The sequence below is a fragment of the Toxoplasma gondii genome, chromosome IX (genome assembly GCF_000006565.2).
Source record: "Toxoplasma gondii ME49 chromosome IX, whole genome shotgun sequence".
In the NCBI taxonomy this organism is placed as follows: Eukaryota; Apicomplexa; class Conoidasida; order Eucoccidiorida; family Sarcocystidae; genus Toxoplasma; species Toxoplasma gondii.
Window position 1 is genome coordinate 1,795,088 of NC_031477.1, and position 13,864 is coordinate 1,808,951.

The window sequence follows — 13,864 nt, forward strand, 5'->3', positions numbered from 1 at the left end:
TAATCATGCCTGCGCACAACTACCGCGCGACTGGTTACGTCCACCACCATGCATGCTGCTGACCTCCATTTGCATGTCTGTCAGGACATGCATATTTGCTTCAATCCCTTAAGCATCACCAGGAAGGGACTTAGGATGTTCATAGTCCCAGACGCAGTGTCAACGCGCTTGGCCGCAACATTCTAGGATCCCGCGCTGTGAGGCTCTAGTAACTAAATCATCTGTACTAAGGAGCTGGATGGTCCTGCTGCGAAGGTGCTGCCGCTCGCACGCAAGGGCACACTGAAACCGGCGTCAACCATGGTAACGCCACGGTAAAATAATTTAGAAATGGTTCTGAGCAGCAATTCGTAGACAATGACTGCACAAACTTCATGTTTATTGCATGCGTGTCTGCAGCGTGTCCCATATCGACGCTACATGCTGGGGCAGGAACTTTGACGGCCGACAGCGAGTCGCTATTTGGATGGTGCTTAGGACCATTTTGGCTTACTTTCGAATGCCGGGTTAATACGAGAAAACCATATATCTGGTCAGCGCAAGCGACCAGAAGTAACATGTACTCACACAGATCAAGATGTACCTTCAGCCTCCGAGTGTGTCGGCATGACAAGATTCCTCAGACACACTTCTTCCAGATTCTTCTTTACAAAAATTAATTCTATCGGATGGACATGCTTTCTGTCGCTGAGATGGAACACGTCCTATAACGGTGCTCGTGAAACAATTGCGACAATGTTCGGCTCTTTGAATCCCTGTTCAGCATCTTTGGAAGGCAATCGAATGGTGCCTGAACATTCCAAAATGCAGCAGCCAACGTCCTCCTGGGTGCTTCCAGCTCCTGATGGGGCTGCACGCATTAGAACTAGCTTCGTTGGGTTACTCGCGAGGTGAGCTCGCCTTTCGTGAAGAGTCGTGTCGATGGGGGAGAGCTCGAGTGCAACTCGATCCTTTCACAACTGCATCCACATAGGCACACACAAGGACTGTCCATTTCTACAATCGGATAACCCTGGGTTTCGTCTCGTTTGTTGGTCAAATCCATATCCGTTTTGCTCCCGTCATCGTAAGAATCGAATTTGTTACACCTCTGAGAGCTACAGCCCGCTAACTTCAGCAAACATCCCACGTGAGTAGTCCGGACTTGCGAACAACTGACACAGTCACAGCGGTTGTATTTTTCAACGGCACATGGTCAAATGAATAACATGGAGGCAGACACACGACAAAAAATGTGCTGTATATTCAAGGACACGTACCCAGGTCTTGCCGAGCCCAAATGGCAGCGATCCCGTTGGTCGGCGGGCCCACATGTACCATCTCAAAGTTTCCTGTGTCAAGTCGTGTTTTGGGGTTCCAGTCGAGGATGACCTTAAGGGAATCGCACAGACATTGGGATGCCAAGTCTTGGACACAGCGTGTCGAAGAGCCGCTGGCGGGATCAGGGGATTTCGTAACCTCCAACAGCCAAGGTTTGAATGAAGAATCGACCAAAAAGTCGAACGCGAAAAGCTCATGTGATCTCGCCCGGTGGACGACCTCGTTCTGAACAGACTGACATGTCTCAGTCACTGTTTTGCGCATTTGAGGATAAATTGATGAAATCCAAATATCATCTCCGCAGACGCCTTGCAAGAGCTCGCGCAGAGCTTGAGAAGACCAGATTTCGCCCTGTGTTTAACAAGCGTCGCACACACGAGGACGAAACACGGGATAGATGAATTCACCGAGTGCCACCGTTCGTCAACATCGCCTTGCGAGAACAAAATATCCATCAAGCCTTGCGCGTGCTTGAATTACTTCTGCTTTGTTGACGTCTCCGCCTTACAGCAGAAACATGATTCAATGTAAATGCTCAACTGCAAAATTCGCCGTAGAGTCTGAGACAAATAACGCTACAACCCCCAAAATTCTAGTAAATGCAGAGTTGCAACACCCGCTTTCGAGAGAGTACATATGATGTGGCTCACCTCTTTCGCAAGAGGACACAAAGCTTCGGAGGAGTCATGTTGCCGCCTGAAAACACCAGTATGCAGTCTCAAGGGAGTCGTGAAGAGAGCCGTTTGTAAGCGAAGGGGCACGAACTGATGCGAAACGTCACCTCACCGTGTTGATCTATCATAGGTTGCAAATTCATCTCAGACCCATCAGGAAAGAGGCGTGCAGATGTCGCGTGAAACCTTACATTCTAGGTGTCGTTGCTTTGCCGGAACGATTTCGTCGTGTGCCCTCAGCAACCCGGACAAGCGCCTTCTTGTACATCCAGACTGCAGACGTGGTAACCCATATGGAAAGACATGGCGGTGAAGGCTTCCGTTGAAGATAGCTTTCACATGCTACGGTCCAGTTCTAACACACACGCATGTGCGACGCAGAACGCAGTTTTAGTTCCAAACGTCAGTGTATGACCTACGTCTAACAAATTATGAGAGGAACGAAACAGGCGGCCAGGAGAGTGAGAATATCAGAAGCAAGCATACAATAGCTTGCTTGGTGGCACAGCAGGAAATGCCGAGCGGGTGCCTCTGACAGATGGTCGTGGATGCAGGAGTATAAGGCGGCAGCTGGGAATGAGATTCTGAAGTCAGAATGTGTGGACCGCACGTTTGGTTGTGTGCGACAGCATATAAAGGGGAATGTGCTGTGTGTCCAGTCACTCGAGACAAAAACCAGTCCTGTGTCTATACCAGGGGCTGAAGCAAGAGTGGGAATGGGTTTTTACCTGTTAGGGGACTCCATGATGTAACGAGAACGAACACGCGGATATCGAATGTTTTGCCGTTAACAATCAGCGGCTTCTCAACGAGCTTCTGAATGAGTAATTGGGGGATGAATTTGCCTCGAATTATCTTTTCGATATCCGCAAGGTGATGGCACACCGACGCCGACGGTGCAGTCTTTGAGATGCAAGCCGATTTCAACACCCAGGCGCTCGACCATCCTAAAAGACAGTCGCCGCAGAAAAGAACTCCATCACGGGGTATACACGTGCTACGGGGCACTTTTACACGTCGGATATAGACTCTTGTCGTGATGCGAATCAAAGAACCCAAATGACCGGGGGACCACAAAGTTAATGGTTGCAGTATCTGCAATTAATAGCCTATTAAACCGAAACGACACATGCCACCTTGCTACCAATCTGCCACGCCTTAACGTGGGCTACAGGAGACCAAAAAACAAAACATTCACATTGCGAATGTGACACAACATCGCAAAAGCTTCGTCACCTACCATTCAGGCTCCACTGTTTTCGTCCGCGTCTTCGAAGCCATCGCAGTGCGTCGGCGGCTTCTCGAACAATCTGTGGGAGCTTTCCAGTGGAGTCCCCAAGCATGTCGGAACTCGCCTGACCCTCAAAGGGGACATTTGAGGTGTGCTGTCCAAATTCTTCATGTTTATCGGCGAAGACACCCAAGATAGCATCAATTGCAGCTTCCGCCTTCTCAAGGTCGATATCGGCAGGCAAGTGGAGGGATGGCTGAACCACAGGGATGAACCGTCAGACTATTCACCAATTAAGACCAGAAAACCATTCTAGACGGGGCACAGTGTGTCCGAAAGCTCCAAAGGCCGATGTCAGAGAATCCTGTCCCTACTAACTACCTTACTGAACCCCACAGTACTTCGCGGGATGCTTGTGTACTCTGGCGAAATGAGCGCCTGGATAGGATGCAAACAACGGGCCGCAAGTACTACCAAAACGCTGTTCACATTTTATATCAGTGGCGCAATCATTGGGATGGAAAGCTGACTAAAGTGAACCACTGTCCTCGAGGGGACTACAAGAAGTCTTTCAATCGGATTGATATCCATTCCTGAAAAATTTAAGATTGTTGCATTGAATGCCCTTTCTCATACCTTCTCCAGGCTGGCCAGCTCTGTTTCGCTGATAATTGAGCAATCCAAAATTGTGGCAGCCCGAGAGCGATGCGCACGGGCTCTGAACACTGCGTAGATCGCGGCCTTTACTGCCTGTGGTGGCAGCTTTGGAAACGCCACTTTGACGGCATCAAACATCAAGCCTTCCTCGGTAGCAGTTGTTCCAGTACTGGGACCCAAAAGAAATATTTCAGAAAGCACAACGCCTAAACTAGTTCGTGAAAGATTCATTTCGGGTCCGATGATGGCGGGAGTGAACGCATGTGCAGACACCTGAGAAGGCCTGTCACAGCCGTCACCAGAACAGTCTGTATCGTTTGCGGGCTCGTCCTCTGGGGTCTTTTGTGGACCGAAAGGTGTGTTGGATTCTGAGGTCAGGGGATTGTCAGAGGGTGGCGTCTCCGAAATCTCCTTGCCATTCTCTACTCCAAGCGCCTCTGCTGGCTCGGCAGCGACACGAGAGGACCCTTTAGAAGAAGAGTTCGGAGTCGGGCACTCCTCGGATGACACGGACAGAGACTTCCCGTAAGACTCTGACAGTGAGTAGGCCCATCTCAGAAGATAGCGTTTTAGAATAGCCTCAGACCTCGTGAGGACGTAGTCCTCGCGGAAAGCAGCTACTTCATCTTCGTCATTCAGAATGTAGCTGCGTGGTATCACTGCATCATGAGGTTTGTCAAGAAGGAAGGGCATGTTCGAGCGCAAACTCTTGAGCAAACCAATCTGGGAACAAATAGCTCACAGACACGTAGAAATGGGTAGTAGAAAAAACTATGATATCAAGTACTGGGGAAAGACGCAGGTAGAATCCATCATGAGCCCCACTTAGGTTGACCAGATTCCTTTTCCGTGGACGATTCTGCTGCTGATAAGTTTTAATTTTAACCGGACTACATTCACTTGGTGGTTCATTCCTGTAACCTCAGCAGTTTCCCGCTTTCACCTTTTCCTACCACACGAATCTAACATACGAAACGGCGGACAGACAAACAGACAGACACTGATACCGATATTGTTGGCTCCTGCTGCGTTGTAGCGAATTGAGAATTCCTTACCCTCGTGGTTAGGCCGGAGGTGTCTGGAAACTTGTTCACAATCTGATACGGCATCAGCTTCTCCTCGTCAAACGCTGCACCATCAGACAAGAAAAACGGGATAATGACATGGTGGGCAGATGCTGTTTTGGGTGGCTGCGGAAACCTGTGAACGCGTGACAAAGATAATGACAAACAAATGCTCCTCTATATCTGCTCAGATGTAAGTACCAAGTTGAGTCAGGACATCCTCCCATCCCCTCTAGGATTTGCATCTTGCCTGCAGGCGCCGTATCGATTAGAAGAGAAATCAAACTACATGGTTGATCAAGCAGACCAAGAATTCGTACGCAAACGCAGATCAGCCTTTCACCAGCCAGAGAGTCGACTGCACAGAGAAGCGTCTTCAGCTTCTGACCAACAAAACATAGAGCTTATGTACCATCGAAGCAGGTAGCCCCTGCTCCTTTTTTCTGCCGCTCTCTCGCTGTCGCGGGTGGTCTCGCGGAAGTGGACGGTGTTATTTCAACGCCAGGGGTCAAGGCAACGATCTCCGCCCTATGCTTGTCCCTCAGTTGCCCGAGTGTCCCCGCACTCGGCAGCCAGCGCAGATGGAAAAACTTGCTGAATCCATCAGGATTCTCAACCCATCCTGGAAACAGTGAATCCATGGGAAAAACGCCGTCAGCTACAGTTGTCCTAAACGGGCGGCAAGTGAGTTGCTACTCAACCTGCAAAACCTCTCTGTTCAAGCGCGAACGGGAACCCGTGAACGTCAGTAGCACAAGGTGCCCAACACAAAAAAGGGAGTATCTAAAGCATGCAGTGCTACAAAACGCCACTCAGCAACGATATCAAACGCTGTTACAAACCGGTTCCCAGGCAGTGAGTAATCTGGATCTGATGGTTCCATAAAGCCAAAAGCGCTGTTCGTAACAGAGACACAGCTCTCACACAAGACGTGCCACAGCTTCCTACAGAACGATGCACTGCTCGTCGATTTGAGGTTCGTCGATCTGCTATGGGAAGTCTGCTGTCGCATGCAAGCGCCTCACACTGCTAGCTACACCAGAGGTGAAGCCAACTGGAAAACACGTTTTATTCGAAGGATGGAACTGTCACGAAACGGAAGAACGGGGAGCAGCGGTGGCATCCAGGTACAATGGAAATTCTCTCTGGAGTTCCTACCGCGCCGCAGAAGCTCCTCTTTGATAACGCGTGGGCTCATTGAGGAAAAGACCTGATCAGGGGAAGGCAAGCAATTATATAGAGAGTCTTCAGGAATACCCTTTCAGTCACCACCCGATGGTCTTGCAACGAAACGCGAACAGGCTATGTGCCCACCCTGAAGCACCTCTAAATTCATATAGAGTCTGTCTGTTGGTAGCACTGGTCGCCGGGATTACTAGATAATTCGTGCTCGGTACGACGCCCATTTAAAACGGATGTTTCACTGAAGCAGAGCAAGTGCGCACAAGCCATCTATTTGGCAACAGTCTCACTTTCTTGTTCACCGCATCGTTCTGACTCTGCCACTCTTCGATGGTCTGCGGCACGTCTGCACAAAATAACACAAGGAAACAACACAAATGGGGTGACGAAACCAGACTTGTTGGACCCAGATAACAGGGGAAGGGCTCGTTGTTTCCTCCTCTCAAGCGCACGTATCAAAACCCCGACACGATGCTTGGAGAGTTGATTAACTCCAATTCTTTCCTAGAACGACAGTCTGCATGCATATTAGCATCTTCTGCGGATCCTGGCATTCGCGAAACCCCTGCCCAGCCTACCTGCGCGCCTCCTTTATGTTCGAATTGCGCTTTTACAGCATATGTCTAGGACTCAACCAGCACCACTTTGCGGAAGAATCTTTCCCGCAAAGTATTCACATTCTCAACGAACTCACGCCCAGTTTTCGCGCGAGGCTCTTGCCAAGCCGCAGGGTTTCACATAAGATGAACCCCGACCAAAAATGCTGTGGATCTCACCTTTCCCTGAGGGTGACACAGATTTTCGTTTTTGAATGAGCTTTGTTCCCGGACACGGACGCGCGGCTGATTTTGCTCCAGTCAGGGCTTCTGCTTTTCGTGTGGAGGAAGTCCTTCCCGAGGAAGCACAGGAAAATGTTGCCGGCGTATTGGCGAGTCCTGTTTTTGCCTTGTTTTGGGAGGCGCATCCGCCAGACTGCTTGGCTTTCTGCGAGATGTGTTGTGACCTTTCAGCTCCGTCGGAGTTGTGTCCAGCGATCGCATCCGGAATTCTAATAGATGCAGACGCTTCTCGAAAGCCGCCGTACGCCGCGGGCGTCAACAGATCCCCTGTGAGGGAATTTTGGTGGGTAGTGTCGGGGTCTGCATCCTCGAAGACGTCAGCGAACCTGCATGCGTCAGCGATCCCGTCGTGCGTTATGAGCTCAGTGGTTTCGAACGAATACTGTCTCCTTCTCGTCGAAACACCGCTTTCCCATGGACTTCTAGTTTCCGAGGAGGGCACAGGACGATGAACGAGCCCATGATCTCTGCGAAGCACGGCGTACAAGGATGTGAAGGGCACAGGCTGGTAACGGCCCCTGGCCGCGCCCAGACTGTCTATCCACCTCGATGTCCGGCTCCTGCTCGTCTGCGCGCTCTCAGGTGGTGTTGCCTGTGACAGAGCGGCAGCAATGAGCTGCCACGGATCCGTGCTAGGCTCTCCGCCACTTGAGGAACTGGGTCTCTTGCCTGCACTCGGAGACGAACCTCGTCCTCGAGGACACAGAGAAAGCGGTGCCGGAATAATGCCGGATTCCAGCAGCTTGTGGTGAATGGCGAGCGCCAAGAGGTCCACTGGCGGTCTACCACGAAGAGAGCCTCCCCTCGAAGACGCCGCAGAGGTAACTGCTCCGCCAACATCCGAACGGCATGCGTCGGGTACCTCCTTTCTCCCTGACCCGGGGACGGATCCACCGCGACCGTCTCTACGATGTCCAGAGATATTCGGTTGCTTAGGAACACAACTCATCCCCGTTCGAAACGCACCGGACACGATGGCGGAGGGAGGGTCAGCGCGAGAGTACACTTCAGTCGAGCTACGAGGGCTGGCAAACATTTCCGACTTTTGCTTTGACTTCCTACTCGTGCGGAGCAGACAGGGGCTGGCGGGAACGTGTGGCTTGGCGACTTGCTCATTTGCAGACAGTTGATCATGCGATTCTTCCGAGAGGCCTTCAATGTTTGAGTCAGGTAGGTGCCGCGGTGATTCACCCGGAGACAAACTTCCACAGGCATTGTCGTCGACAGAATGTGTGCTTGTTTGACACAAATTACTCACGATTTGAGGCTGACCACCGAGTTGTGGGTCACTAGAACCACCGTCTGCTGTGGCAGTGCTAACCGCCAAGTCACACGGATCGTTTAAGTTAGAGCCCGTCGTTATATTTCCTGAAAAGTCAGGACCGTTAGCTACCAGCAGAGCTCCTTGCTTCACGGGTCCCGGTTCGATGAGGGGTACCTGTGTATCTCTTGCTGTCTCGATATTCAAAGTCCTCTCCTTCAGTTCTGTTTCGAAGCTTCGGAGCCCGGCAGATCCCGGGCACTTTCGCGTCCGAGCACTGCTCATGGAGGGGCCAAATCGGCACTCCAGAGGCTCATGTAAGGCACAGACGTCTGAGAAACTAATTTCCAGTTTTTTCGGCAGCGATCGTGTGGGGGAACTCTTGACGTGGCGCTCCGGCGTCGACACTTTTTTAGAACTCGACATTTTGGGACTGTGGCTCGATGCTGGGGAACGCCCTGCCCTCACACCGCGCGAAGATAACAAGCATTTTTTCTCTAGCTGGCTGCAGACACGGGGCGTCGCCACAACGGAGTGGCGAGGGAGCCACGTGAAAGCCCTTAGGAAGTCGTCGGAAGGCAAACGCAGATCTGTGCCAGGACGGAAATGTCGATATCCCGCCTGTCCCTGCTCGCGAAATGACGGAAAGGGGAGCGGAACTGGTGCCTCAGAAATCATGGGATCGGCACCACGACGGGGAGGGCATGACAAAGGTCTGGATGAGAGAGTGTTTTTACGACCTGACAATGTCCCTCGATTCCTCGACGTGGTTCCGCCAGAGTTGCACAGCGGCTGATTTCTCTGCCTATTGCCACATCCTTCCTCCGACGACACAGCCTGCCGCAGCACCGTAGACACGGAACTGCGAATTTGAGTTACAGAGTTCCGAGGCGGGCGAACTCCCCGCGACTTCACCGTGGGTGACGTCGGAATGGACACATGGTTGTTTCCGGGAGAAAGGCCACGTTCCCGGAAAGGGAGGGGGCTGTTGAAACTGAGGAGCGGGCGTGGCGAGCAGAGACGAGGCGAGTGCTTGAATCGAAATCGGCTCTCGCTGTCTTTTCCCTTGCACCTGGACGAGGCTGCGGATGCGCTTGAGGAGCGTGACTGTCGAGACGACCTTGGAACCTTGGTGGTAGAGGAATCAGTATAAGTGGGCGCATGGGGATTCATGACAGTCACATGTATTGCCAGAGAGCCAGGTTCGTCGCGGGGACTGAAAACTGCTCCACCAAGTGTGTGTATGAGTGAGGTTTTACGGTTCGAGTCAAGACCACCGGTGACCGTTGTCGCGTCACTATAACTTTCAACAGAAAGAGGCAAACGAGGAGACTTGCTCCGCGTGAGGCTTTCTGACGGGGAAAAACCACCAGAGAAAAATTCCTTGCGCACTCTCCCGGAAGCGGTATGATAAAGGGGTGTGTTGTCACCGGCAAGAAAGTTCGGTGCCATCGTAAAGGAAAAGTCTTTCTTCGACTGGGCAGCGTTTTTGCTGTCGCTGCAGCCCTTCCCATCGCTCTCTTCTTCACTGTACTGTGGGGTGCCTTCATTTGCCTGCAAAGAGGAGACATGGGACCCGCCGTTCGCCCCCCCTGCATCAGGATAGGCATGAATGCCTTCAGTGGAAGCTTGACAGCCAACAGGTTCGTCCGGTTCGTTTGCAACTAACACACCAGATTCGGGCAACAATCTGGTATATCCTTGTGTCACCCTGTCGCAAGCCTGATCCGTTGAATCATCTGTGCTGTATTCGGATCCGATAGCTGCAGTGCTCCAACTTGAACCTCTGGTGTCAGCTTCCAAATCGGAGTTCCCTGACTCTCTCACCATATTTCCGTTCTGCAAATGCAATGCCGTCTGAGCTACATTTCGTGGAGCGACGAGTTCGAGATCAACTGGATGTTCTGCGAATTTCCGGGGGAAAAGCGGCTGTTCCCCGCGGGAGTTCACGGTACCTGCAGAAACGGATATGTCATTTCCCGGGCGATCAGTTAGTGTGAAACCATGAGGCGAAGACATTGCTTCTAGAGCTGCAAAATCAACAGGTACCGCATGGCGGGCCTGCGGTACAGAATTGCTGGCCATGGGTGCAGGTCGGCGAGGATCTGGGGAATGTGGCAAACAGAAAGCGAATTTTGGACCACTGGAACCCAGGCAGTCAGTAAACACAGTGAGAAAGTACAAGTGGAGTTGCACAGGGAAAAGGATGAAGCAGGCTCAACGAGGATCACAGTCCTCCGAGTTTACGATGACTGCTACACGATGAATCGTTGGCTGGTGTTAATAGAGCTGGTACTGACGCCTTCACGGTTAACCAGCCAGTCAAAATGTCTCAAACTGCAGGCTAGCGGAAGTGCTCACAAAAGATAACCCTTTAGCACAGCGTAAAGTTGCGCGGAGCTCTGAATGCTGCAGCTACAATTTGAGCCGCAACGCGAGTGTCTTGCTCGTGCGAGCGAAGATATCCCCTCGGCGGGACACAGAGACAACTCGAGCGACAGACTTGAACCGGCACGCCAAGAAAGGCAGCAACAGTGAAAAGGACAAAAATATTGGTAAAAGGAAGGGTTTGAAGCACTGAAGGATGATGCCCTATTTGTTAGGGCCTCATCGATGCAGCACTCTTTTCTTGTCCTCAACACCAGGTAGCGGCCCCCGATTAGATGTCTTCAGTCTGGCGGCATGTAGCGAGCTGTGTCTTCCTCTCGCCTTTTTTCATGCGGCTGCCAACTCTGCATGTGCAGCATCTCAGCTGGCAACGCAGGATGAACGTCCTGGTCAGTAAAGACGGGATAAGTTCTTTCGAGGACGCATATTAAGTGGAAATCACATTTTTAGCGGTCTTGCTATTTCCACGATGGGCTGGTGCTGGTCCTGACGTGGTAGTCATCCCTAACACCACCTTCAGCCCGGATCCCGTAGAGGCAAGCGTCAAAACATACGTGCACGCCGAGCAGATCTTGTCCATTCTTGTTGGCCAGTGTCGCCGTCTGTGTTTTTCCGTTTTTTCCTCAAAATCTGGCCTACCGAGTCAGGTTTGTGCATGATCATATCGGGAGTGTCAAATGGATACCCCACTTCACCACGGGTTTTCTGTACTTATCTCGGTTTGGTGGCCAGCCTTGCGCCAGTCTGCGGTATTCATTAAGCCTCCAGCTCCTGGGATAGCCTTGAGGTACACACAGACACAGTTTCTGTTTCTGGTCTGTCTTGCGTTTTCCCCACTCATGAGTGGGTCTCCGCGTAGTCCGTGGTCACAACGGGATCACCTTCCTCTCGTCCAATCTCCCATGACGTCACCATGTTCGACGCAAGTTCCAGCCGTGTGAGATTTTCGAGGTTGGGGCGGTCTTCCCTCTCTTCCATGGCAGGAAAACCAGTAGGGCCTGCCCTGTTGAAGTGGAGTGATTCGCAGTTTCACACCGGGGTTCAAACAGCAGCCGACCGTGGCACCGGTCAGACTGCACAAAGACGAAAGTCACCCGGCGGCATTCAGCCAATACCAACCGACTTAGCCGTCCGGGATCAATGGACATCTGTGGACAGTGTAGGTGGAACCGTGGATCTTGACACTGTACCAGCAAGGAAGGACACCATCGATGGGGAACCACTCAGCTCTGTTCTTGCAGCAGTACCGGTGGGGGATGTTGCACCTTTCACAAGCGTCGCTGCGGGCGACCTACAAGCGGACGCCAATGACGATTTCTTTGTGTCCCGGCCCCGACAGCGTATGCATGAACTACTGGTCGAGCCAACGGCAAGTTACAGTTTTGCAGGGTTTACCTCTGGTGCATTGCCTTCGGTGGCGTCTGTGTTGACGGCCGCAAAAGGACATCTTACGTCTTATCCTCGCCTCTCTGATCGGGAGGAGTGTCTTCTGGCTCCAGGGAGTTTCAGTTTTTCTCTTCAGCAAGGCCTTGCTGCGGCTGCCCTCGCTGCTGTGACCCTAAAGTATGTGTTCAGCAGGAGACCCAAGCGGAGCGTAACGACCTTCTGTTTCGATTTTGCAAAGCTTGTGGTGGGTGCTGTTTTGTCCCAGCTCATGGCCCTTCGCTTCTCCACTGTGCTGTCGCATGTCCACTTGACCTGGATTCATGAAGGAGTGGATGCCTGTGATTGGTATGTTGTCAGTCAGTTTGCCGATTCCAGTCTTGGAATTTGGCTGGTTGTCATGATACTACGGGTGACTGAGCAAAGATTCGCTTATGAATCCGGCCACTACAGCTACAGGGTGGGCGGCAAACCAGCATTCAGAAATTTTCTTGGTCAGCTTTTCGTCTTCATATGGATAATCCTCGTTGGCAAGTTGCTGATGTTCATCGTCCTCGGCATTTTCACGAAGCCTCTCTCAGCTGTGGCATACGCGATCCTCTCTGCTCTTCATCGCGGCGACGCTGAGCACCGATTTATCATTATAATGGTCATAGTCCCAGTTCTGACTAATCTCTTTCAGTACACCACATTGGATTCAATCATCAGATTTAGAAGGGGATCTGCCGCGAAAGAGAAAGAGGCGTTTTTCGAGCTGCATTCCACGTGTGATGAAGAGCGAACTGCTATTGATTCTGACGGTCTGTGAAGTTGTCTCTTGTTCGCCTGATTCTCACATGGCGACTTCGTTGGGGCGGTGTCGTGGTTTCCCCGTTTGCTGTCACATCATTCTTGTGGGATACAATTCTGACACAGCTGCTTGAGGCTAGAAGCTGTTTGTTCCACGAGATTGTTTTCCCCGAGTTTAGCATAGAAATGCGACAGTAATTGTGCATGTCTCACGAGCGAAGAATGGCAATTTCTTTTGTGGGGATCTTGGGTATTCCAAGGAGCAAAATGAAGAGTTTATCCGGGAACAACGGATATTCTTGTTAGCCAAGAGTGTTTGTGAGATCCGCCTGCTTTACACAGGGTGCGTGACAGGTTTTGAGCTTCTTACGTATAGCGGCATGTTCGAAGATCTAAGTGTGGGGCATTTGCGGAAATCAGAAGAATGGAGGTATCGGCACAGTTAACGGTTCATTGTCAATTGGATTTCTACAGTCAAGTTCTCAAAATAAGGAACTTTGAGTTTCGTAATTGAATGTAACAGTTATAGGATGAAATACGCCGTAGCTGTGCAAGTGTTTCTCATTGCTGCAGAGGCCGGGTGGATGTTATACAGGAATATGTCTGTGCTCCTAGACAGGCTACGATTACTTGTGGGACTCTGCAGATAAGCAGTGCAACCTCACTTCTCTCTATGGTTATTTTTTGAATGGCTCGGAGTAGCCGGTCGTTGTCTTTCGCCCGGTTCCTTACCAAGACGCGGGGCTTCCTAAATCGCTGAGGCGGATTAGCTTTGGGCGTGTTGCCGATCAAACGTTGTTGCCTTCTCCACGAGACTGATGTGATTCCAGAAGCGTCTGGAAGCTGAAATGTGGAACGATGAATTTACGGCTTTCGTCTGAGGCTTTCAAAAGCGCTTACTGAGTTTTCAGGCACCGAGACTGGTCTCGAAAGTTGTTCTAGCTTGTTTTCGAACGCTGTGGATAATAAACGAGATCTTTAAGCACTGTCACGCGCTCTCAGCGTAATACCGGTCAGACGTCGATCCATTGCATCTGCCAGGGTTGCTGCAGAATCCATCATCGCATTATGTGCTA

At 51.4% G+C, this 13,864-nt stretch overlaps 3 protein-coding genes across 3 annotated transcripts; 1 reads left to right on the forward strand and 2 right to left on the reverse strand.

Moving 5' to 3' along the window:
- Positions 1–224: 224 nt before the first annotated feature.
- TGME49_265080 (Tubulin-tyrosine ligase family protein) lies at positions 225–10,844 on the reverse strand. The gene is made up of 12 exons (XM_002368596.2): positions 6,905–10,844; positions 6,419–6,474; positions 6,105–6,156; positions 5,359–5,568; positions 4,938–5,011; positions 3,862–4,605; positions 3,235–3,481; positions 2,723–2,941; positions 2,186–2,267; positions 1,971–2,016; positions 1,260–1,671; positions 225–959 (listed from the first exon to the last, which is right to left on the reverse strand). The coding sequence occupies exons 1-12, from the start codon at positions 10,311–10,313 to the stop codon at positions 880–882; spliced, it is 5,631 nt and encodes a 1,876-aa protein (XP_002368637.2). The 5' UTR covers positions 10,314–10,844; the 3' UTR covers positions 225–879.
- A 212-nt stretch (positions 10,845–11,056) lies between these two features.
- Positions 11,057–13,778, forward strand: TGME49_265070 (hypothetical protein). The gene has a single exon (XM_002368595.2). The coding sequence runs from the start codon at positions 11,530–11,532 to the stop codon at positions 12,805–12,807; it is 1,278 nt and encodes a 425-aa protein (XP_002368636.1). The 5' UTR covers positions 11,057–11,529; the 3' UTR covers positions 12,808–13,778.
- On the reverse strand, positions 13,350–13,850 carry TGME49_265065 (hypothetical protein; the record flags this gene model as incomplete). Its single annotated transcript, XM_018781389.1, has 4 exons — positions 13,350–13,399; positions 13,454–13,631; positions 13,689–13,744; positions 13,799–13,850. The coding sequence occupies 4 exons, from the start codon at positions 13,848–13,850 to the stop codon at positions 13,350–13,352; spliced, it is 336 nt and encodes a 111-aa protein (XP_018636312.1).
- Between the last annotated feature and the right edge of the window lie 14 nt (positions 13,851–13,864).

Bases quoted from the DNA above. Each gene is read 5' to 3' on its own strand.
- TGME49_265080 (XM_002368596.2), bottom strand. From the start codon at position 10,313: ATGGCCAGCAATTCTGTACCGCAGGCCCGCCATGCGGTACCTGTTGAT. The intron at 6,475-6,904 runs GTGAGATCCACA...TATTTTGTGCAG, and splicing joins TGTGTCACCCTCAGGGAAAG to ACGTGCCGCAGACCATCGAA. The intron at 3,482-3,861 runs GTATGAGAAAGG...CCTGTGGTTCAG, and splicing joins AGCTGGCCAGCCTGGAGAAG to CCATCCCTCCACTTGCCTGC.
- TGME49_265070 (XM_002368595.2), top strand. From the start codon at position 11,530: ATGTTCGACGCAAGTTCCAGCCGTGTGAGATTTTCGAGGTTGGGGCGG.